The sequence below is a fragment of the Leucoraja erinacea genome, chromosome 12 (assembly GCF_028641065.1).
Source record: "Leucoraja erinacea ecotype New England chromosome 12, Leri_hhj_1, whole genome shotgun sequence".
Classification (NCBI taxonomy): Eukaryota; Metazoa; Chordata; class Chondrichthyes; order Rajiformes; family Rajidae; genus Leucoraja; species Leucoraja erinaceus.
In genome coordinates, this window is record NC_073388.1 from 53,627,691 (window position 1) to 53,653,904 (window position 26,214).

Sequence of the window (26,214 nt, forward strand, 5' to 3'; positions counted from 1 at the left end):
ATATAGAGTTGAGGTTTCAGTAACATCATTTGTGCAATTAGCCGGTTTTCTTACAGGTTGCAAAGTGGTGCATCATAACCCCTTTGGATCTGCTCCAACTTGTAATCATAACCTAGTTTGAACAAGGTTCTCTGCAAATAGTTCATTTCCTGCACCTTGCTCATGAGGTTCTTATAAATTCGGTCCATGATTTCCTGCAAAGACAAAAGCAGCCACCTTACCACGGTGAAACATTCCAAAAAAAACAGCGTGCTTCCCCTCTCCTCATGGTCATGGTGAGCAACTACAATGGCAATTTAATTTTCCTGTTAGCAAAGCTTCGATGTGGAAATGATTACGGAACAATGATGCAAGGCTCTTTAGATTATGATTTTGGCAAACGGGTAATTTGGAGCCTACTTCAGAATAAACGTTCTGAAAGAATCGACATGAAGAAAGACACAAAAAGCTGGAGTAACTCAGAGGGTCAGACAGCATCTCTGGAGAAAAGGGATAGGTGACGTTTTGTGTTCAGACCCTTCTTCAGACCGAGTCAGGGGAAAGGGAAATGGGAGATAAAGATGTTGATATAGAGAGAGAACAAATGAATGCAAAAGACATGCAAAAAAGTAATGATGAAAAAGGAAACGGGCCATTGTTAGCTGAGGGCTATGTGAAAACGAGTTATAGACAACGAGATTCAACAAGCTGACTTTGATGTTCATTGTCATGTCCTCTCATTGCCTACAGCTTGTATTTTTAGAGCCTTCAGCTCACATTGGGCTGTTTCCTTAGTCCGTTACTTTCTTGCATATTTTTCATTCATTTGTTCTATATCTCTCTACATCATCGTCTATATCTCTCGTTACACTTTCCGCTGACTCTCAGTCTGAAGAAGGGTCTTGACCTGAAAAATCACCCATTCCTATTCCTTTTCTCCAGAGATGCTGCCTGCCCCGCTGAGTTGCTCCAGGTTTGTGTCAGAGCCCTAGTGAGACCACGCCTGGAGTATTGTGTGCAGTTTTGGTTTACAAGGTTAATTCCCGGTATGGCGGGACTGTCATATGCTCAGAGAATGGAGCAGCTGGGCTTGTACACTCTGGAGTTTAGAAGGATGAGAGGGGATCTCATTGAAACATATAAGATTGTTAAGGGCTTGGACACGCTAGAGGCAGGAAACATGTTCCCAATGTTGGGGGAGTCCAGAACCAGGGGCCACAGTTTAAGAATAAGGAGTAAGCCATTCAGAACGGAGACGAGGCAACACTTTTTCCTCAGAGAGTGGTGAGTCTGTGGAATTTGCTGCCTCAGAGGTCGGTGGAGGCAGGTTCTCTGGATGCTTTCAAGAGAGAGCTAGATACGGCTCTTAACAATAGCAGAATCAGGGGATATGAGGAGAAGGCAGGAACAGGGTACTGATTGGGGATGATCAGCCATGATCACATTTAATGGCGGTGCTGGCTCGAAGGGCTAAATGGTCTACTCCTGCACCTATTGTCTATTGTGTCTACCAGCATCCACAGTTCCTCCCTACACATACTCCAACATGGATCTACATACGCCTCTCCATTGGAGTGTCGGATATTTTGTTGTGCGTAAAAATCCAATGCATCTTGCTACACATCACACTCCACGCTAAAACAAACGCCTATTGACATCCAGACTCTATACTCACCGGGACCGCTGCCATCAGTGTTGGCTTCAGGACAGTACAATCCCCTTTACTGCCCTTCTTGATTTTAGTTGACTGTGAAACAAGACAGAGAAAAATCAATAATGGTGGCACTTTTCCCCACATTACATGCAGCTTATGTGTGGCTTATAGACTGTATTGTACAAGCTGAAAAATAATAGGGCAACAGAATTAAGAATGCAATCACTCAGTGCAATGTAAACTCCTATCATAAAAACAAGCTATTTCCACTTAGCAACAGTTCATTCTGTTTATATTATGCAAAAGCAGTTTCATTCATTCTGATTCAAGTAGCGATAGCTAAAGTGATTGGAGATGCAAGGAACTGGTGTGCAAGAAAATGGCAAAGTGCTGGAGTAACTCAGTCAGTCAGGCAGCATCGCTGCAGAACATAAATAGGTGATGTTTCGGGTTGGGACCTTCCTTCAAACTGATTGTGGTGAGGGGAGAAGAAAGGTGCAGGAAAAAGCCTGGCGAGTGATGGGTGGATACAGGTGAGGGGGCTTTTAGATCGGCAAATGATCGGACAAAGGCCAGAGATGGAAATATGTGAGATAAAGATAGAGGATTTCTGAATTGTGAAGCCAGAAGAAGGATGATGGTGGAAGGGCAAAGGAGATTGTGATCAACTACAGGAAGTGATGCAGTGCACACTTCCTGGCATACGTTGATGCCGCCGAAGTAAAGACGGTCGAAAGCTTCAAGTTCTTAAGAATGAATATCACCAGCAATGTTTCCTGGATCAGTCACGTCAAAGCAATGGCCACAAATGCCCACCAATGCCTCCACTTCCTCAGCAGGCTTACGTTTGACACATGCCCAACAACCCTCGCCATCTTCTACATATGCGCCGTAGAAAAGCTATTATTGCCATGCATCACAGCATGGATTAGGAATAGCTCCATCCAAGGCCGCAAGACAGGGAGGTGGGGAGAGGTGTGGACTTAGCCCGGCCGATCACGTAATGGAGGCTACATGCAACCCCCCCCCCCCCTCCTTCTCCTTATATTAATTCCCTCGGCTTCACAATTCGACACACCTTCTATCCGCATCTCACACTTTGTCTTTGCATCTCTGGCTTTCGCCCAAACATCCGCCTTTCAAAAACCCACCTCACCTGTATCCACCCATCAGCTGGCCAGGCTTTGTCCTGCTGACACCTCACTCCCCCCCTCCCCCCTCCCCCCCCCCCCCCCCCCCCCCCCCCCCCTCCCCCCCCCCCCCCCCCACCCCACCCCCCCCCCCCCCCACCCCCCCCCCCCCCACCCCACCCAGTCTGTACACTGTACTCTGTGGATCGCTTGATTGTAATCATGTATTGTGTTTCTGCTGACTGGTTGGCACGCAACTAAAGCGTTTTCACTGTACCTTGCTACACGTGACTACAAACTAAAAACTAAAAACTCAAACTCGGAATGAAATGTCACCTATTCATGTCCTCCAGAGATGCTGCCTGGCACACAGTTACTCCAGCACTTTGTTTTTTAGGTAAAGCAGTTTTACAATTCAACTCCCGTCACAGAGCAATTTTATTAAGTCTTGCAGAAAACTTCCATCTCCTGCAAAGGCTGCAAAGCCTTTCAGAAAGTCCAAACATTGCTCACCTGATCAGAGAGTGTCTGTGGGGATGAATAACCAATTCGACAGCCATAAGCAACACAAGAGATTTCTGCAGTAAGCTCCAACACATGAGCTAATGGCAGATATCCAATATACGTATCTTTGGGTCTAGAAACAGATACATTGTGGAATGAATGATAAAAAACTGCAAAAGACTGGTACTGAAACACACAAATTATTCAGGCCAAAAAGATTAAACTGGATGCATACAATGCAAAATTAAGGCAACAGCTCATGAAATTTACTCAAACTCAGGAAACAAAGCTACATAAGACATTTTCTCTCTTGTAAAAGCATTTCTAAAATGTAATTAAATCTGGGACGTTTCTAGATACTCTGAATGAAAATACAAATGCTGGAGGCATTCTCAAAGCAGCCGTGGGCAAATGTAAAAGACAAGTCCATAACCAAACAAATTAGCGGGATTGTTGTTATGAATGGTGCGAATAATCTCTCCCAGAATTCCATATGCAAATGCCCTGTCACCATATGCTGAAGCGCTTTGACCCAGTGCTCAACCTGCCTAGAGCATAGTACAAGATAGGATCAGCCTTTTCACCCACAATGTCTCTCCTGATCTCATCTGCCTGCACATGATCCATATCTCTCCCTTTCCTGCAACTCCAGATGCCCATGTAGAAGACTCTTAAACGCCACTTCACAGGCCTCACTTCCCTTTAGTTCAGTGTAGGAAAGAACTGCAGATGCTGGCTTAAACCTCCAGATGCTGGTTCTTCAGACTGAAGAAGGATCTCGACCTGAAACGTCACCTATTACCTTTCTCCAGAGATGCTGTCTGACCCGCTGAGTTACTCCACCTTTTTGTGCCTATCTTCCTCTCATTTCTCATTGGACCACCACCCTCTACTTTGACTTCACTTCAAAAGTTGCTTTTATCTCTAACATTTCAGATTCCTTTAAAAGGCTCTCAACTATAAACTTTAGCCTTGCTTCTCGTCACAGATGCTGCCCATTTATGTCTGGCACTGAGTGCATTTACAACCCCAGAGTGTTTCAAGTAATTTACAAACAAAACTCCTGACAACCGAGTCTTGGCCCATATTAGTTTCCATAACTTTGACAAATGACAACTTGTCCAGCGAGACCTTGGGCCAACTTGGCCGGTGAACATTAAGTAAAGCAGCGCTGCAGTTAAATAATCGCTTACCCCAGCTCGGGTATTCTCTGACATTGGCCCGTCATGCCCGCTATTAAGTTACTGTGAATCATCATCACTCCCTTTGGCCGGCCTGTCGAACCACTCGTGTACATGACCACTGCCAAGTCAGATGGGGCAGGCCTGGAAGAAGCTTTCTCCGCTGTGCAGGAGACATTGTTAATCAGTGTTATTAATACACAACATCGCCATTCACAGTGCTCATTTAGAAGTGTAAATTCAACCAGTCAGAATTTACTTATGGTTTGAAAGGTGCAATTAGAATAGCACGCATATAAAAAAAAGGCTTTGTAATAAAATGTGAGAAAGCGAGAAACATTTCTAGAAGAATTGCAAACAAAGAGGCAGTGAGCCACAAGAGACATCATCTTTTTAAATCTCAGATTATTCAATTTAGCCAAATCTAGATTAATTAACTACCAGAGCAGTAGCTCGTCTAACAATCCGAACATCAAGTCAAAAGTATTTTTCAGAATTCTTGCTGGATATATTCAAGAGAGAGTTAGATTTAGCTCTTAGGACAAACAGAATCAAGGGATATGGGAAGAAAGCCATGATCATATTGAATGGCGGTACTGGCTCGAAGGGCCAAATGGCCTACTCCTGCACCTATTTTCTATGTTTCTATTTCTTGCTGATTCTCATATAAATAACATTTACGCTGAAATAACATGTGGCATTAAAACTTGATCATGACCAGGAATGTGAGTCCTGTTGTTGAGAACAGCAGAGCAGCAGGTTACAGCTTGGTGGTCTTACTTACTGCCAGTGCCCTGCAGACAGAAGATCAACAGTGACCACGTTTCTCAGTTTTACTGAACTTCTCACCAGTTGCAAAATACTTGTTTGAGGATAAAGTTGCATGAAGACATACAACGCTGAACTGTGCGTTTTATGCATGTTTCATTAGGAAAGTAGATTTAATACAAAACTAAATTAATCCTAAACTAAACTAAATTAATCTTAAATTAAACGATTTTCAATGTAACAGTCCTTAAAAAAATGTTTAATTTCCACAAGGATTAGATAGCTGCAATGTTAACTTGGTCCAATGCAGACAGAATAGGGCTGAACAGACATGCAGATCATAGAGCTGATGTCTCATAGTTCTGGAGGGTGGGACATGGCTTCAAGGGGCTGGTCATTTTAAACAGAGATACATGAATCTTTCTTCTCATCGAGGGAGGTAAATCTCGAGTTGAAACAAAGAAAATAGGTGTAGGAGTAGGCCAATTGGCCCATCGTGTCAGCACCACCATTCAACATGATTATGCCTGATCATCCAAAATCAGTACCTCTTTCTGCCTTTTCCCCCATATCCCTTGGTTCCGTTAACCCTAAGAGCTAAATCTAACTCTATCTTGAAAACATCCAGTGAATTGGCCTCCACCGCCTTCTGTGGCAGAGAATTCCACAGATTCACAACTCTCTGGGTGAAAAAGTTTTTCTTCATCTGTCCTAAATGGCCGACCCCTTATTCTTAAGCCGTGACCCGGTTCTGGACTCCCCCAACATCGGGAACATTTTTCCTGCATCTACCCTGTCCAATCCTCTAAGAATTTTATATGTTTCTATAAGATCCCCTCTCATTCTTCTAAATTCCAGCGAATAGAAGCACAGTCGACCCATTATTTCATCATACGTCAGTCCTGCCATCTCGGGAATTAACCTGGTGAACCTACGCTGCACTCCACCAATAGCAATAATGTCCTTCCTCAAATTAGGAGACCAAAACTGCACACAATACTCCAGGTGCGGTCTCACCGCGGGCTTGTACAACTGCAGTAGGACCTCCTTGCTCCTAAACTCAAATCCTCTCGTTATAAAGGCTAACATGCCATTAGCTTTCTTCACTGCCTGCTGTACCTGCAATGCTTACTTTCAGTGACTGATGTACAAGGACACCCAGGTCTCATTGCACATCCCCTTCTCGTAATCTGACACCAATCTGCCTTCCTGTTCTCGTCACCAAAATGGATAACCTCACATTTATCCACATTATACTGCATCTGCCATGCTTCTGCCCACTCACCCAACCTATCCAAGTCACCCTGCATCCTCCTCGCAGCTCACACAGCTACCCAGCTTTGTGTCATCCTAGGCGGCTAGATCGTCAGATGTATTTAAAATGGAGATAAATATTTTCATAAGATTGGGTGTTGTGATGATTTGACACAGTGAAGGAGTGGAGGCCTGTGATAGATCATGTTGAATGGCCAGGGGGGGGCAGGTGGCCTATTCCTACTCCTATCATCTCTTGTTCCATCAACCTGGGTTCAATCGCAACCTCTGGTGCATTCTCCGTAGAGTTTGCATGTTCTTCCTACGAAGCTGTGGGTTTGCCCTGGTCACTCCATATTCTCCCCCTCATCTGGAAGGGATGTGTTAGGTCCATTGGTCATTGTAATTTGCCCCGCGTGAGTAAATGAATGGGAGAAAGCAGAGAGGGTTTACAACAATCTGGCACAAATGAAGATGTGACCAGTGTAAAATGGGTGGTTGCTGGTCGTATGGACTCACGAGGGCCAAATAAATTATTTCTTTGACCCTCTCCTGAAGTGGCTATCCACTCTCTATAGTGGATGAGAAGCAGCAATAGTCATTTCTAAACATAACTTTAGGCAACAAGTGGCAAGACTGGAGTTTAGAAGGATGAGGGGGATCTTATAGAAACAAATAAAATTATAAAAGGACTGGACAAGCTAGATGCAGGAAAAATGTTCCCAATGTTGGGCGAGTCCAGAACCAGGGGCCAGTCTTAGAATAAAGGGGAGGCCAAATAAGACCGAGGTGAGAAAAAACTTTTTCACCCAGAGAGTTGTGAATTTATGAAATTCCCTGCCACAGACAGAGGGCAGTGGAGGCCAAGTCACTGGATGGATTTAAGAGAGAGTTAGATAGAGCTCTAGGGGCTAGTGGAATCAAGGGATATGGGGAGAATGCAGGCACGGGTTATTGATAGGGGACGATCAGCCATGATCACAATGAATGGTGGTGCTGGCTCGAAGGGCCGAATGGCCTCATCCTGCACCTATTTCTATGTTTCTAAAGTAATTTTGCACGTACAAGTCTCTGACTTGGCTCCCATCTCTTCCACAGCAGCCATATTGTGAATCTGAAGAGTATCAGGATATCCGGAAGTATTGATAGTCTTCTTGTCCACATAAATGATGTGCTTTAGATGGCGAATTTTTGGTAACACACTCTGTCAAGAAAACACACATCAAAGGATTGGAATTACATCAAATACACAAATTTCAAAGTTAAGTCTTTTAGGCCAATTTCATAGCACTCAAGATCATAGATGTTGACAGCCTCAAAAATAATTTGACCTATTGTGACAATGCCAGTCCTTTACTTGAGCAATCCAAAACTAATTTAATTGCCATATTCTCCCAACTCAGCCTTGCAGCTTGCGTCACCACAAACACTGATCCAACATTTACCACAATGGATGCCTTGTCTATTGCGAAAAATGTCACTGTGCGTGAAATCTCTCCTTCACCCATCTCCTTACAAGGGAATTGAAACTTGCAGCAGTTTTCCACAGGAATGCTCATTTCCATCAAACAAGATGGTTATACATTTTAAATCCCTCTGGTAAATTGCACACTTTCTCAGTAAATCATCTTTATCATTATTCATAATTGTAATTTCCATCCAATGCTGCTATTTTACTCTTGTGATTGATGCCATCGTACATGGAAAGTGGAATAACATAGCACTAGTGTGAATGGGCGATAGTCAATGTGGACATGGTGGGCCGAAGAGCCAGTTTCCATGCTGTATCTCTAAACTAAAAACAATCATCATCAAGGAGAACATCAATTCCTCTTTGATCAAATCCAATTGTTTCAGCTCCTTCTCTACATTTCCACTTCCATCTCCAGTTGTAAAAACTTGTACTAAATAGTTCTGTAACAATTTCACTGCACTGACATGGTCCTAATTTAATTCCCGTCATGCACACGTGCACCTTTTCCGTTTCACTTTTTACATAACAATATTCTTTCCTCATTTCTTTTGTGGTCCAAATAATATCAGCACTGTGACATTGTGCCAAAGTGCAGAAAAGCTCAACAATACACCCATTTTGTTTTGACTCTTTGCATTTAAAACATAATAATAACCCTAAATCTAAGCATGCATTTCAACATGGAAATGGCTTGCCAGAGATATCCCAAAAGTATCATAAACATACCATGGCACTGAAGGTAGTACAAGTGACTCGCAACTGCAGCAACTCGAGATTGATTGTAACCTCTGTAGGAATTTACATGGAGTTTGCATGTCCTTCTTTTGATTAATGACCAATTGTTTTTTTGAAAATTTGAGAACTGGTATCAATTTGCAGACTACTATCAGAACTTCATGTCACAATGGAAAAATGGGAATAATTTTAACCACAATTTTAAATGCATCCTAAAAAAACAGAACTGAATAGCATGCCGTATGATCAAATCATGCAGGATTGTATTTGCTTCAAAATGATTAATGTTTAATGAGTGATGCTTTCCTGGGATGATGTTATTATTTTTTTTGTACATGCTTCGGCATAATCTTTCCCACATCTTTAGGGTGGCACGGTGGTGCAGTGGTATAGTCGCTGCCTTACAACGCCAGAGACCCAGGGTCGATCCTGACCACGGGTGCTTGTCTATACAATTTGTACGTTCTCCCAAAGACTTCAGGGGTTTTCCCCAGAGACCTTTGGTTTCCTCCCACACTCCAAACATGTATAGGTTTGTATTGGCTTGATATAAATGTAAATTGTCCCTAGTGTGTGTAGGATAGCGTTTACGTGCGGGGATCACTGGTTTGCGCGGATTCGATGGGCCGAAGGGCCCGTTTCCACGTTGCATTTCTAAACTAAACATTAAAGAAAAATTTTACCTTACAAAGATAATTTTTTTTTTTTTTTTTTTAAAAGGCCATATCGAAAGTTAAATAGTGTTGCATAATTGTGAGATCAACTTCGAAGTACAAGTTATTTTGCAATTCATCTGTATAAGGGGCAATGGTGTTGAAACCTTGAAGCTCACCTTCAGCTTGGTGTCCAGCAGCTCCATGCTGGTGACAAGATGAGTCACTTCACATTCATTCAGTCCATAAGTGACAGCATCTTCTCCAAGGGTGGCATAAATTGTCACAACTAAGTGGAAGCAAAAATGAATACCCAATTGAAATAAATGCAACATGTACTGTAAGAACAGGAAGCAATTTCAGCATTTATATTTCACACAGAACAAAAGCAAATTAAGATTTTTGAAGGCAAATTCTCACTTGCTGAAATCAAGTATGACGGGTTGATTGGCGGAGGACATGCGACTTTGTTCAAAGCGGTTCGCATCTTACGAACTTGACAAGTGTTTCTTGTTTTGAGGAGGTGACAAAGGTGAGAACAGGGCAGTGGATGTGGTCTACGTGAATTTCAGTAAAGCATTTGATAAAAGTCCCTCAAGGTAGGCTGCTCCAGAAGATTAACATTCATGACCCACCATGACTTGGTTGTTTGGATTCAGAACTGAGAGCTCAATGGACAGAGGGTTTTGGGGGAAGTGTGTTTTTCTGGAGGTCTGTGATATCACTGTATTGGGACCGCTGTTGTTTGTGATATAGTCACAGTCACACAGCATGGAAACAGGCCCTTCGGACCAACTTGCTAACCAAGATGCCCCATCTACACTAGTCCGATGTACCCGCATTTGGACCATGTCCCCCCAAACCTTTCCTACCCGTGCACCTGTCCAAAAGTCTTTTAAGTATTCTAGTACCTACCTCAACTTTCTCCTCCGGCAACTCATTCAATATATCCACCACCCTCTGTGTGTTAACAATATAAACGACTTGGATGTAAATGGCTCGGTTAGTGAGCTTGCAGAGGACACCAAAACGGCAGAGTTGCAGACAGCGAGGAAGACTGTCAAAGTATGCAGCAGGATACAGATCAGCGACAGGGGGGCAGAGAAAGGCCAGATGGACTTTAATTCAAACAATGTGAGGTGTTGCACTTTAGCACGTTGAATGTTGCACTGATAGAATGCAAGGGGAAGCATACAGTAAATGGCAACACTCGTAACAGAATTAATCTACAGAAAGATCTTGGAGCCCAGGTACATCGCTTCCTGAAAGTGGCAACATACGTAGATAAGAGTGGCAAAGGCAGCATACGATAAGTTTTATGTTTACACAGTGGCGAGTGCCTAGAAGGCCATGCCAGGAGTGCGGTGGAGGCAGATATGAATGACAGTGGCATTTAAGAGGCTTTTAGTTAGACACCTGGATGTGAATCACATGCATGCAGAGGGGATTAATTTAACTTGGCATCATGTTCGACGTGGACTTTGTGGGCTGAAGGGACTATCCCATCCAACACTCAATTGTAATTGACCTTGAATGTCTCAAGCTGCTTCTGCTTGAGGTACTGTCCAACCTGCTAAATACGGCCAACATTATCTGCTCTTCCAATTGTTTAGTTAATTTGTTTAGACTATTTCATCAGATTGCTTCCATCCTTCTGCTCTTTCGGGCGACGATATATTAATGTTAATGCCTGGGCAAGGTCTCATTGTGGTAGGTGCCATCTTTCAAGTAAGGTATTAGACCACGTGCCTGTTCTAATACACTCCTAATAAATCACCCGTTTGTAAAAGCAGGAGGCAATTTCTTTTTTGACTAACACTAATCCACCAATCGAAAGGGATGAACGGATTTTCCTCGGGAATATTGGAGGTTGAGGGAAGACTCGATAGAAGAACATAAAATTATGAGGCATAAGATGTTGTAAACATTCCCAGGCTGGAAATGTCCAACACTCGGGGGCATAGATATAAGGTGGGGGTGGGGGAGGTTTATTGGAGATGTGCAGGGCATGTTTTTACTTTAAACGAGTGGTGGGGTCCTGGAACTCACTGCCAAGGGTGGGAGGCATATATGATAGTGGCATTTAAGAGGCTTTGAGATAGGCACATGGAAGTGTAGGGAACAGGGGGATTGTGGGCCAAAGGGCCCCTTCCTGTTCTGTACTGTTCTATATTCAATGTTTTCGATAAATGTTTAGATGAAGTAAAACCAGGGCAAAGCCATAACACCCTGAATTAGTGGAGAGATACAGCATGGAAACAAGCACTTCAGCCCACAAAGTCCATACTACCCCGCTCACACTAGTTCTACATTACCCTACACATTTGGAACAATTTACACACCCACAGGTATTCGAGACGTGGGAGGAAACCGAAGCACCCAGAGGAAACCCACGTGGTCATGGGGAGAATGTGCAAACTCTGCTGACAGTTCCCAAGGCTAGGATCCAACCAGGGCTTCTGATGGGCCACTAGTGGCTCGACCAGCTGCACCATTGTGACAATTCTAGTGAAGAAACATGAAAGACTGTGCAGAAGATCTTTTCAAATCAATCTGAACCATGCTGACCAGTGGCGAACAACATTCCAGAAGAAGGAAACCTTCAGAGATGGTTTGATGTTTAATTTATAGATCACACCTCCTCCAAGATAGATGAGTTAGGACTAAAATATTTAACAATCCTAAACTGCGACTGGAACTGCAGCATTTGCAACTTAATCCCACAGGGTTTAATGGGACATATTGGAAGATTATTCTTGAACTCAAGTTTCTCCTCATTTATCATCCATGTATCTGTAATGATTTGAAAAAATATAGGGTGTGAGGATGACTAAAAAGGTGGTTGCTGGGAAGGGACTTAAATTAGTTCTAGGATTTAAGGACGGCACGGTGGCGCAGCGGTGGAGTTACTGCTGCCTGACAGCACTTACTGCACTGGAGACCCGGGTTCGATCCCGACTATGGGTGCTGTCTGTACGGAGTTTGTACATACTCCCCGTGACCGCGTGGGTTTTCTCGGAGATCTCCGGTTTCCTCCCGTACTCCGAAGACGTACAGGTTTGTACATTAATTGGCTTGGTATAAATGAAAATCGTCCCGAGGGCGTGTTAATGTGCGGGAATCACTGGTCATTAGGCCCAATGCAAATTGGACTGGTTGCTCAACACTTTAGATAACTCCTCCTCCCATTCCCACACTGACCTTTCTGTCCTGGGCCTCCTCCATTGTCAGAGTGTGACCCAGCGCAAATTGGAGGAACAGCACCTCATATTTCACTTGGGTAGCTTGCACCCCAGTGGTATGAACATTGACTTCTCTAACTTCAAGTACCCCTTGCTTTCCTTTTCTCTCCATCCCCTCCCCCTTCCCAGTTCTCCCACCAGTCTTACTCTCTCGGAATACATTTTATCTCTGTCCCGCCCTCTCCCCTGACAGTCTGAAGAAGGGTCTCGACCCGAAACGTCACCCATTCCTTCTCTCCAGAGATGCTGCCTGTTCCACTGAGTTACTCCAGCATTTTGTGTCCAACTTCGATCACTGGTCATTGCGGACTCAGTGGGCCGTAGGGCCTGTTTCCGTGCTGCATCTCTAAGCTAAAAACTGAACTAAACTGTCCTTAAATGACACCATTACGGAGGTGTTAAAAGTTGTGCCCTTTGGAAAAAGAGTAGAGATGTGAGTCATTATCACGCATCCTATTCACATATGACCCACTTGGCAAATAAACTTCCAAGCTTTGAATCTGCCAGCAAACAATGTGCTCCTTTCTGTCTTGTCAGGAAATAGACGCATCACTAATTGACTTGCATGACAATAGACAATAGATGCAGAAGTAGGCCGTGGTGAATTTTGGTGCTGTCAAATGCACACCCTTGGCATTAACTCCACTAGAAAGAGTTGAGGAAAAACAGTCTATGGAAAATCTCTCTGAATTAAATCTGTTTTTAACAAACATTGCCAGTGGACTGTAATATCTTAGGGAGTCTGGTCAACATTAACACAACTGGAACAGCTTACTGTGTTCCAAGTGCGGGAAGCTATCAGAATTGCAGCACACAGAAATCTGGCGTCATGGAAAGACGGAGAAACTGAGAGATGATCTACTCAGCAATTCCCCTGTGCGTTGTTTCTCCTTAAAAGTTATTGCTCAACAAATATTCAGTGGAAAGAAAACAGTATATTTTGTGGTCATCACATTTCTGCCGGGAGAAATGCTGTGTGTGAGATTGGGACTGCTAGATTGTAACAGTAGCAACATATTAAATTGCAGATTAGCTGGGAATAAACTAGCATCAAGGCACCCGAAAGGTTGTAAATACGTGGTGCAAATGCCTTCAAGACCCAACAAGCTTGTGGACTGTATTCAAGGCTCGTTCCACAACGTCACCGTTAACCCTTCATCCTCCAAGGAATTTTGCATGGATTGATGGTTCTCCTTTTTGAGTGGCAAAGAGTCACGTAAACATTTGACTCATTTGTCCCTTCCCAAGTAGGCATGAAACCCAGCCCTAAACACAGAACAGAAATGCAATCGCAACTCCGGGTAATGAGCTTGTCCCCCCCCTTTCTCTCGTCTGTGCCCCCAGCCTGGTGAGTCAGAGTACTGGGCAAACGTGGAGGCACATACTAACCACCGCAGCTTGCACGAATCTCAGAAGACGTTTCCTCATTGCACACTCTCTGCACACCCGCTGCTCTAGATGTCAGCTGATCTACATCGGTGAGACCAAGCCTAGGCTTGACGATAGGTTTCGCCGAACACCTCCGCTCGGTCCGAATTAACCAACCAGACCTCTCGGTGGCTCAGCACTTTAACTCACCCGCAGAGTTTCTCCAGCACTTTTGTCTACCTTCAATTTTCCAACATCTGCAGTTCCTTCTTGAACATTCTCTGTAATTCTTTTACGCCAATAACCATCTTATGCTACCATATCAAAGCACATGTTCTCTTTAGGTGCCTCTAATTCCCGAGAAGATTTTGAAGATTCTGCATGTCAGAGAAGACTTTTGAACTTCTACAGGTGTACAGTAGAGAGCATTTTAACTGGTTCCATCACGGCTTGGTCCAGCAACCTGAAAGTCCAGGCGTGAAGAAGATTGCTAAAAGTTGTGAACATTACCCAGTCCATCACCGGTTCTGACCTCCCTCCCATCAAAGGGATCTACAGGAGTCGCTGCCTCAAAAAGGCAGACTGCATCATCAGAGACACACTCATTTCACCCCTGCCATCGGGAAGAAGATATAAGAGCCTGAAAAGTGCAATGTCCAGGTCGAGGAGGAGCTTCTTCCCTACAGCCATCAGACTATTAAAGACTATAACCTTCAAATCAGCTCTCAACTACATATGTACTTGGGGGCATTGGTCGTGTCTTTTACACACACATACGCACGCACGCACGCACACACACACGCGCACGCACACACACACACACACATATACACACACACACACACACACACACACACACACACACACAAATACACACACACACACACACACTTATGCAACATGTTTTAGTGTTTATTATATTGTTTACAGTGCACTGTGTTTACCTATTCTGTTGTGTTGCTGCACGAATGTCATTGTTCTATCTGGGACATATGACAATAAAGCTTGACCCTTGAACTGCACAGACTGCTGTGACCTTAATTAAAATCTGCAAAGCCACCTCACGCTCATGCTGATTAGTTCAGTTATCACAGTAAATTTCACAGATTGCAGCGAATCGATCCAATACTCACGTGGAAAATTAAACTTGAAGCAGGCTTGTGCTGCAATCATCCACTCAGCCCTGGTTTCACAGAAGATGGCAATCTTATCCTTTGGCTTCAGTCCCAGGGCAGAGAGACCTCTGCCAAAGGAGTTCACACGTTGACCGACGTCTTCATAACTTAGCCATCTATATTCCCCTAGAATTAGCTGCAAGAAAGTCAAAATACTCGAGTTGTCAACGAGAAGGTAGAAGGCAGGAAATACTTCTTCCAGGTGTTATCACAGGGGGTGAGACACAAAAGCTGGAGCAACTCAGTGGGACAGCCGCATCTCTGGATAGAAGGAATGGGAGACCCTTCTTCTTCAGACAGAAGAAGGGTCTCGACCCTAAACGTTACCCATTCCTTCTATCCAGAGATGCTGCCTGTCCCCCTGAGTTACTCCAGCATTGTGTGTCTATCTTCAGGGTGGACAGCATGTGCAGTTCCCTCCTACACTTGATCTCAATCTCATTCCAGAATCTGTAGTGAGGCAGACGGCACTCAGCCAAGTAAACTGCCAAGCCCTGACCAATTATGGCTTTTAGCCATTGATGAATCCATACAATGAAAGGTAGAATAATGAAAGGCACCTTGTCCAACACACAACCTTTCCCCGACAAAAGTCACAGCTGGGTTAACATACACAAGATCAATTGCATCGAGGTCATTTCTAAGAATTGCTCCTTCCTCATCGGCAGACCTCAATCAGTACAGATTGGCAACCATATAACCATATAACAATTACAGCACGGAAACAGGCCATCTCGGCCCTACAAGTCCATGCCGAACAAATCTTTTTCCCCTTAGTCCCACCTGCCTGCACTCATACCATAACCCTCCATTCCCTTCTCATCCATATGCCTATCCAATTTATTTTTAAATGATACCAACGAACCTGCCTCCACCACTTCCACTGGGAGCTCATTCCACACCGCCACCACTCTCTGCGTAAAGAAGTTCCCCCTCATATTACCCCTAAACTTCTGTCCCTTAATTCTGAAGTCATGTCCTCTTGTTTGAATCTTCCCTATTCTCAAAGGGAAAAGCTTGTCCACATCAACTGTCTATCCCTCTCATCATTTTAAAGACCTATATCAAGTCCCCCTTAACCTTCTGCGCTCCAGAGAATAAAGACCTAACTTATTCAACCTATCTCTGTAACTTAGTTGTTGAAACCCAGGCAACATTCTAGTAAATCTCCTCTGTACTCTCTCTATTTTGTTGACATCCTTCCTATAATTGGGCGACCAAAATTGTACACCATACTCCAGATTTGGTCTCACCAATGCCTTGTACAATTTTAACATTACATCCCAGCTTCTATACTCAATGCTCTGATTTATAAAGGCTAGCATACCAAAAGCTTTCTTTACCACCCTATCTATATGAGATTCCACCTTCAAGGAACTATGCACGGTTATACCCAGATCCCTCTGTTCAACTGTATTCTTCAATTCCCTACCATTTACCATGTACGTCCTATTTTGATTTGTCCTGCCAAGGTGCAGCACCTCACATTTATCAGGATTAAACTCCATCTGCCATCTTTCAGCCCATTTTTCCAAATGGCCTAAATCACTCTGTAGACTTTGGAAATCCTCTTCATTATCCACAACACCCCCTATCTTGGTATCATCTGCATACTTACTAATCCAATTTACCACACCTTCATCCAGATCATTGATGTACATGACAAACAACAAAGGACCCAACACAGATCCCTGAGGCACCCCACTAGTCACCTGCCTCCAACCCGATAAACAGCCATCCACCATTACCCTCTGGCGTCTCCCATTCAGCCACTGTTGAATCCATCTTGCTATTCCTGCATTTATACCCAACAGTTGAACCTCTTGCTGACCAGCAGCACCGGGGTACCTGAGATCCCTGCTCCACTCTCTACCTATGACTATGTAGCCAGACAGCACCAAGGCTACCAACGATATCGCCGTCATTAGGGGCATTGACAAGAGTATAGGGAAGAGATGGATAATCTAGTTGGATGGGGAATACGGGGAATAATGGGAAATACGCTCCAATCTCTATCAAAGGGGACAGTGTGGAGAGAGTGTTCAGCTTTAGGTTTCTGGGCACACACATTTCAGGGGAGTTCACATGGTCCACCAATACCGCTGCGCTGGTCAAAAAGGCAAAGCAATGACTGTTCTTCCTAAGAACATTGAAAAACACTGGTCTGCCCCAACAGCTGCTGACAACCTTCTACCGCTGCACCACAGAGAGCATATTAACGTATGGCATCTCTGTGTGGTATCTCAGCTGCACGGAGGCGGAGAGGAGAACTCTTCAGCGCGTCGTCCACAGAGCGCAGAGGATTATTGGGACACAGCTACCAGCCTTGGAGGGCATCTACTATACACGGTGCCTCAGGAAGGCCGTCAGCATTCACAAGGACTCCTCACACCCTTGTAATAGTCTGTTTGAACTCCTACCTTCCGGCAGATGTTACAAGGCCTTCTACGCCTGTACCTCCAGACTTAGGGACAGTTTCATCCCCAGAGCTATAGCTGCTCTGCACCGGTCCTGCTGAGTGCCCCCCACCCCCATGAACTCTCCCTCGGATGGTCACGTCGCACATCAACCCGGCACAGACCTATTTGCACTTTATACCGTTTTACTGTTTTTTTTAATAAATCACGTTTCTCTGGCTATCTACATTTTTAGTTGATTACGTTATGACATCGGATGGAAGCTGCATACTAAATCTCGTTGCACCTATGTGCCATGACAAAGACAAGATTATTATGAATGGTGCCAGAACAACAACCTTACTCAACGTTGGCAAAACCAAGCAGCCAATTGTTGACTTTAGGAAGGGGCAATGAAACATGCACCAGTCTTCATTGGCACAACGATAGTGGAGAGAGTCATCAGCTTCAAGTTCCTGAATGCGCATCTCTGATAATCTGTCAAGGGCCCGCCACACCTCCACTTCCTCAGAAGTTTGATGTTGCCGAATGCTCTATCTGTCGAGCTTCTACAGTGCAGGGCCGACTGACTGGTCACATCGCAGCCTGCTTCAGAAATCTGTATGCTCAAGTAGCCAAGAGGCTTCAGAAATTGGTGGACCACCATGCACACTGACATTCCCACCACTGAATGGATTCACAGCAAGTGCTGCCTCAAGAAAGCAGCTAATATTAATTATCTCCCTGGCCAAGCTCTCTTATTTATGCTAACATTGGGAAGGTGGTAGGTACTGGAGCCAGAGAACCGTTACCTCCAGGTTCAAGGACAGTCTTGTTCCCATCAACCATCAGGTTCTTTAGCCACCCTGCATAAGACCAACCACAAACCCACCTCAACCCTACCCAACCACTCAGTTGCACTGCTCCAGTTGCTCTGTATTTCTCCAGTCGACTGGTCATTTATTGCCTGTTTATCGTTGCTGCTGGTGCATCTCGTGCGTCTGTCAAGCTGCATATGACAAACACTTGCCTCCCGAGTCAAATTAGACTGCATGACATTTGAGGGGAGGTGGGGAAAATCACAGTTTATCGTCGAGGAGTTTATGGGAGAGAAGGAAGGTGAAAGGATGGGAAAAGATGCAAGAGGGAATACAAAAAAACAATGGAAAAATGCAAGAATTTTTGATGCTGCATTTTAATCTCACAATAGAGGATAAAGCAGTGGAAAACCAAAATGATGAAACTCAAAAGGGGGGGGTGGAAACCATTCAGAACTAAAACTGGGTCTCTGCACAGTCTGCTTGCTTGGGGAGAGTTGGCTCTACCTTCACTTGTTAATCCTGGCTAAATTGGACCAGCTAGGACTTCAAAATGGGGTTACATTTCAGGATTGCTGGGAGATTTGGTCAAATTGGAATTACTCTCTGCAGAGCTGGGAAAGGCTGCGAGTGGTGCCATGGAATCTGGAACTTAAGATACAATTTGCAAGCAAAGAATGGGAAGCCTTGCAAACCCTGTCAATCTGGTGCTAAATGCATAGAATGGATTGGATGGCTGCAGACCAGACATACACCTTGTCAATAGTTTGTAAATAAAGTTGCAGAGTCTGACTTTGCTAAGTGTTGATTGAATGTGGTGTTGAGCTATGTCTGAGATTTCTGTTAATCAGGGTAAATGTTTCCAAGTTGACTTCATCTCGAAGTCCGTTGTGAACACAATGTATTGAACTGTTGTATCATTGGGTTAGGGAAATGCCTGTTATGTATGGGGTTAATCGATATCTGTAATTGGGTGATTAACAGACAACCCCCGTGTGGTTCGGCCCCTCGAGTTCACGGGACATATAAAAGTCCGTGATCACGAGGCTCAGCATCCATCTTCTGGAAGAGCGCTCAGGACCGCGTAACCTTCAGGAGTGCCTCTGTCTGAGCGAGGCCTAGAGGACTTGAACAGATAGACGCAAGGATCAAACCCGCGGTGGGTTAGGTACACTGTGTGATCTGTGACGCACATTTTGGTAAAATAAAATGTAGTTTATTCAAGTGCTTGATTCAGTGTTTTTACTGAAACTAGACTGGGGGGAAGCTTAGAAACAAGCAATGGTCACATTCTGGTAGGAAAGTGGAGGCACGCTCACCATGAACAAGCCAATATGCTTGGATATAGACCATTGTTTGTAACCTTTTCACCCATCTTCATCCCACCCAAGATAGACACAAAATGCTGCAGACCTCAGAGTACTAAGAAGGGACTCGACCCGAAACATTACCCATTCCGTCTCTCCAGAGATGCTGCCTGTACCGCTGAGTTACTCCAGCATTTTGTGTCTATCTTCAGTCTAAACCAGTATCAGCAGTTCCTTCCTACACATTCCATTACACCCAGTCCAACCCAGGATTGGTATTCACTATAAACCCATAGATCTGGACAGTATGCAAGTGATTATTCCAAAACTCCAGCTCCTCTACACAAGGCTCACCTTCAGTTGTACAGGGAGACAAAACATTGCTGCAGCTGAAACCCCTCCTGCTCTGGATATTGCTTGTGCAATTTTAGTTCAGCATCGCCTCGCTTTTCTTACCTTTTTAAACACTTTGCCGTTGGCCTGGACTTCGTTTTCTTCGCTCAGCCTCTCCCGTGTACCCAGACAATCATGTTCCGGAAACTTCTTCACAGCAGCGTCAAACAGCTTGTCCAGTGTATCCAATCCAGGGAAGTCCACACTGGCAAGCGAGTCAAAGTGGTCCACGGAGCGGAATGGGCTGCCGGGCTTGTCGGACGTGGCCTTTGCCTTGATTCGTTTTGCCATGGCCTTTTTATTCTTTGCATCAGAGAGGAAATACCATGGGACAAAGGTGAGGGTTGTATACAGCCACATCAGCAAGTAGACAGGAAGCAAGAAAATATGGGGCACCTCTTGTCTAAGTGTCATGGCGGGTTTGTTTGTCCTCTCTAATCAGCGGGAAGCCCAGAGGCAAGAGGCTTTCTAGGATCCACTTGACGTCTTTCACTCCCAACTGACTATGGGTTTGGGGCGTGGCGACAAAACATGGATCAGTTCCCAGAAGATGCCGAAAGAGTTTGCAGTATGATGAAAGCAAGGCCGGAGTGCGACGTGATCAGGAAAGATAAAAAGGCGAAAGCGAGAGTTACCCCGGCGTTTTACAAACCAACAGGAGACACTGGTCAGTTCACAGTGAATGATGTGCAGGAAAAAGAGAGAAAATAAATTAGACGTTAGTACCATGGATAACATACCATCCTAAATACAAATATATTTAGCAATGAAAAGATTAAAGCAAAGCTATGCAGCGAATTAGTAGGCATGAGCAGGAATGGTCAGCAGGGGCAAAACACCCCTTATAATTGATGAATAAATTGAGGGCGCATACATGTATAAAAAAGGTCTCCTTAACATCCCCATTACAAATCAGTCAGATATAAAATTCCGACACATGTTCCCACCGTGATTCGTTCCATCAGCTCAGAAATCTATGCTGATGGAGACTATCTGGGCATTAAATCACCACTTAGACAACACCGAATGCAGCTGAAACACACGTTCTTATCGCATGTTAACAAGCAGAAGCGCCTAGAACAGAGATTTAAACGCACAGACATGTAAGACTGTGGCCTTTCGTTTAAAAATCAGTTTAGCAGTTTTCTCTTCATGTCTCCTCCACTGTTATGGCAAAATAAAGTACAGATAAAAATGGTTAAGATCCAGAATAATTTACTTAATATGTTTGGAGCGTTGCTTTGTAAAATTAAGTTTAAAACTCTCACTGTGACCCTATTGCAGTAGTTGTGATAAGTACAAAAACAAAAGATGGCACATTTTGCAATCAAACAGTTCCCTGGCACAAAAGAAAGGGGAGCATGGGATGCGGGCAAGGCACACAATGAATATCCAAGTGTAGACACAAAAAGCTGGAGTAACTCAGTGGGTCAGACAGCATCTCTGGAGAAAAGGAATCGGTGACGTTTTGGGTCGAGACTATTCCTCAGACTGAGATGCAGGGGAAAGGGAAACTAGTGATATGAAAAGGTACAAAGAACAAATAAATGAAAGTTATGAAATGGACAAATCGAAGTGCCTGCCCATAATCAGATGCCAGAAGCACAATTTAAACTGCATTCCGTAAAATCACAAGGAGAAATTTGAAATGCGTTCAGATGTGAAAAATGTCTTAACGTAGTTTGAGAGAACAATGGCCTGGGCTAAAACCAAGACGATCAGCCATGTTCACCTCCCATTCACACAGGAGTTGCGTCAAAATTATCCTGAAGGTGTTTCACAAGATTCATACACAGGCTGTTGTATACATTCTGGAGCTGAGCATACAGTGCAGGTTTGTGCACTAGCATGGCAACATACAGGTCACACAGGCAGCTGAATTACTGCTTAAGGGGTAACAGTAAATCACATCCTCTTCTGGCAGTCTTACATTTGGGCATTTAAAAATAACTTATCCCTATTACTTAACCGAATTACATCTTCATTTCAATTAAATGCTTCTTTTGAAAGAGTTAAACATGCAATGTACATCAGAGGTGAGGATCATCCGGGTTCAGCTCACAACAGTTCACACTCTCCTTGGGAACGAGTTGTATTGGTAGGCGGGGCGTGGGAAACCAGTTTCAGGTACTTACAACAGATCCGACTTTGGGAAGACTTCAGGTCCTTTTGGAGTTCCTATTCTTTTGGATTTGTTTAAACCTGCCAAAAAAAACAGAAGTAAAACAAATAGTTCACATGAAAAGGGCCATAAAAATGTATGCATTATTCACACTTTATTCATTTAGCTCTTTCTTCCAAATTAAAGACTGTGACTCTGTGATATCAGTTTCATCCGAGCTTCAGGGCTTTGGGTCCATTGTAGGGATTGGGGTAAAAAAAACACACCATTTTGTGAATGTCAACAGCATCTTCAACCATTTTGCTTGCACTTCACACATTTCAGCTCTCATCTCTTCTCTTTCTGCCCAGAATTAGTATAGTGTTAGCCTTCTCCACCCATGAAGCCTTCAAAATTGCCAAGACCCACAGCAAGTTTGAGAAGGAACTGCAGATGCTGGAAAATCGAAGGTAGACAAAAATGCTGGAGAAACTCAGCGGGTGAGGCAGCATCTATGGAGCGAAGGAAATAGGCAACGTTTCGGGTCTAGACCCTTCTTCAGACTGATGTGAGGGTGGGGGGGGAGGGGGGGGAGAGGGGAAAGAAGAGACGAAGAGGTGGGCTGAGGGAGAGCCGAGAAGGGGAGGAGAAAGCAAGGACTACCTGAAATTAGAGAAGTCAATTATGTTCATACCGCTGGGGTGTAAACTGCCCAAGCAAAATATGAGGTGGTGCTCCTCCAATTTACGGTGGGCCTCACTCTGGCCATGGAGGAGGCCCAGGACAGAAAGGTTGGATGATATCACCACCAGGCAAGTCTTCTCATCCCCTCTTTACAAACAGTTTAAAAAGTGACTATTCTGCAATGTTCTGCTTCGCCAATCCCAGCATACCTCAACCTTTTGACTTCTCCCTGCCCACCGTACACGTTCTAAACACTTTCAAAGTGAACTCGCAAGATACTTTCGTTTAGTTTAGAGGTACAGCGCCGAAACGGGTCCTTCGGGCCACGGAGTCCATGCCGACAAGCGATCCCCACACACTAACGCCATCCTACACACACCAGGGACAATTTACAATTAGACCAAGCCAATTGACCTAAAGGGCCTGTCCCACGAGCATGCGACTCCATGCGGCAAACGCGACCTAATGGGCCTGTCCCACCATGCGGCAAGTGCGACCTAACGTGGTCGCTTGAGCCGTACGGCCTCGCGGGACCGGTCCCACTTCGATCGCCGGAGCCCTATGGAGTTTTGCGGAGCTGGTCCCGACATCGCGCAGGGCTCGGAAAAACTGACCGTGTTCACGCGCGAACTTCCTGCGGACTTCGCTCGAACTGACATGGCCATGTCACTCACTCGGCCTCCGTGCGGCCCCCGATTCTGGTTCGGTCGCGCTTGCCGCATGCAGGCGCATGCTGGCGGAACCGGCCCTTTAGGTTGCGCTTGCCGCATGGAGTCGCATGCTCGTGGGACAGGCCCTTTAGTCTTTGTAGTGTGGGAGGACACTGGAGAGTGAGGAGAAAACCCAGGCAGGTCACGGAGAACGTACAAACTCCGTACAGACAGCACCCGTAGTCAGTGTTCGGAATAGGGTATTGACATGGATAGAGAACTGGTTGGCAGACAGGAAGCAAAGAGTAGGAATTAACAGGTCCTTTTCAGAATGGCAGGCAGTGACGAGCGGGGGGCTGGAAGGCTCGGTGCTGGGACCCCAGTTATTAACAATATATGAACGATTTAGACGAGAGAATTAAACGTGATATCTTCAAGTTTGCAGATGACACAAAACTAGGTGGCAGTGTGAGCTGCGAGGAGGATGCTGAGGCTGCAGGGTGACTTGGACAGGTTGGGTGAGTGGGCAGATGCATGGCAGATGCAGTATAATGTGGATAAATGTGAGGTTATCCACTTTGGTGGCAAAAACAGGAAGGCAGATTATTATCTGAATGGTGTCAGATTAGGAAAAGGAGAGGTGCAACGAAAAGCTCCCAGAAATACCAGGGGACCAAGGATCTAGGTGGGAGGGAGGAACTGAAGGGAATCCACATTCGTCAGAAAATAGTGTTAGGTAAACTGTTGGGACTGAAGGCAGATAAATCCCCAGGGCCTGATGGTCTGTATCCCAGAGTACTCAAGGAGGTGGCCCTAGAAATCGTGGATACATTGGTGATCATTTTCCAATGGTCTCTCAACTCTGAATCAGTTCCTGTGGACTGGAGGGTAGCCAATGTAACTTCACTTTTTAAGAAAGGAGGGAGAGGGAAAACGGGGAATTATAGACCAGTTAACCTTACATAGGTAGTGGGGAAGATGCTGGAGTTGATTATTAAAGTTGTTATAGCAGCGCATTTGGAAAGCAGTGACTGGATTGGTCAAAGGCATCATGGATTTATGAAGGGGAAATCATGCTTGACTAATCTTTTGGTATTTTTTGAGTATGTAACAAATAGAATGGACAAGGGAAAGCCAGTGGATGTGATGTACCTGGACTTTTAACAAGGCTTTGACAAGGTCCCACATATGTGATTAATGTGCAAAATTAGAGCACATGTTATTGGGGGTAGGGTATTGACATGGATAGAGAACTGGTTGGCAGACAGGAATCAAAGAGTAGGGATTAACGGGTCCTTTTCAGAATGGCAGGCAGTGACTAATGGGATGTCGCAAGACTCGATGCTGGGACTACAGTTGTTTATATTATGTATTAACGATTTAGACGAGGGAATTAAATGTGACATCTCTCAGTTTGCGGATGACACAAAACTGTGAGCTGCGAGGATGTTACAAGGCTGCAGGGAGACTTGGATAGCTTGGGTGAGTGGGCAGATGTGTGGCAGATGCAGTATAATGTGGATAAATGTGGGGTTATCCACATTGGTGGCAAGAACATGAAGACAGATTATTATCAGAATGGTGTCAGATTATGAGAACGGGAGGTGCAACGAGACCTGGGTGTCCTTGTACATCAGTCACTGAAAGATAACATGCAGGTACAGCAGGTAGTGAAGAAAGCTAATGGCGTGTTGGCCTTCATAGCGAGAGGATTTGAGTTTAGGAGCAAGGAGGTCCTACTGCGGTTGTACAGGGCCCTGGTGAGACCATACCTGGAGTATTGTGTGCAATTTTGGTCTCCTAATTTGAGGAAGGATATTATTGCTATGGAGGGAGTGCAGCGGAGGTTCACCAGGTTAATTCCCGAGATGGCGGGACTGACATATGATGAAACAATGGGACGACTGGGCTTGTATTCACTTGAATTTAGAAAGATGAGAGGGGATCTTATAGGAACATATAAACTTCTTCAAGGATTGGACAGGCTAGATGCAGGAAAAATGTTCTCGATGTTGGGAAGAGTCCAGAACCAGGGGTCACAGTTTAAGAATAAGTGATAGGTCATTTAGGACTCAGATGAGGAAAAACCTCTTCATCCAGAGAGTTGTGAATCTGTGGAATTCCCTGCCACAGAAGGCTGTGGAGGCCAATTCACTGGATGTTTTCAAGAGAGAGTTAGATTTAGCTCTTGGGGCTAAAGGAATCAAGGGATACGGGGGAAAATGCAGGAACGGGGTACTGATTTAGATGATCAGCCATGATCATATTGAATGAGGGTGCTAGCTCGAAGGGCCGAATGGCCTACTCCTGCACATAGTTTTCTAGCATTGTATGGCTCGACTGCTATGCCGCCTATTCTTCTAATTCAATATATTGTACATATTGCACACAATGGCATCTCCTCTATATTGGCGATACAATAATGAAATCAGCTGACTGCAAGGGTCACCTCTTGTTGCCATGTGCCTATAGTTCAACCCACTCTGACCTCTGCCTTTGATCTCCAAAGTTCAACGCTCGGATTAGCTCTGACTGGGCACAATCCAACCTTTGGACTCAAAACTGGATTTGAGAATTAAAGATTCAAAGGTCTGTTTAATGTCAAACAAAGAGCAGTTTCAAATGACTAAAACGTCATACTTTTCTTCGGATTAATTTAGTTAATTAATCTACTGCCCCTTTTAAGAAACTAATTTCTTCACCTGCCCCATCACCATTTGCCACCACTTCACCTCTCCCTGCTATACA

The 26,214-nt window shown here is 44.6% G+C and overlaps 1 protein-coding gene across 1 annotated transcript in view; it reads right to left on the reverse strand.

The window, feature by feature from the left end:
* Positions 1–26,214, reverse strand: part of acsl4a (acyl-CoA synthetase long chain family member 4a) — a 90,177-nt gene that overhangs the window by 23,206 nt on the left and 40,757 nt on the right. The window contains 9 exon segments of the mRNA XM_055644147.1: positions 55–194; positions 1,655–1,726; positions 3,277–3,400; positions 4,461–4,611; positions 7,536–7,674; positions 9,512–9,621; positions 15,076–15,253; positions 20,095–20,695; positions 22,167–22,233. Of these exon segments, the coding sequence (XP_055500122.1) occupies positions 55–194; positions 1,655–1,726; positions 3,277–3,400; positions 4,461–4,611; positions 7,536–7,674; positions 9,512–9,621; positions 15,076–15,253; positions 20,095–20,445 (1,265 nt within the window). The 5' untranslated portion in view covers positions 20,446–20,695; positions 22,167–22,233.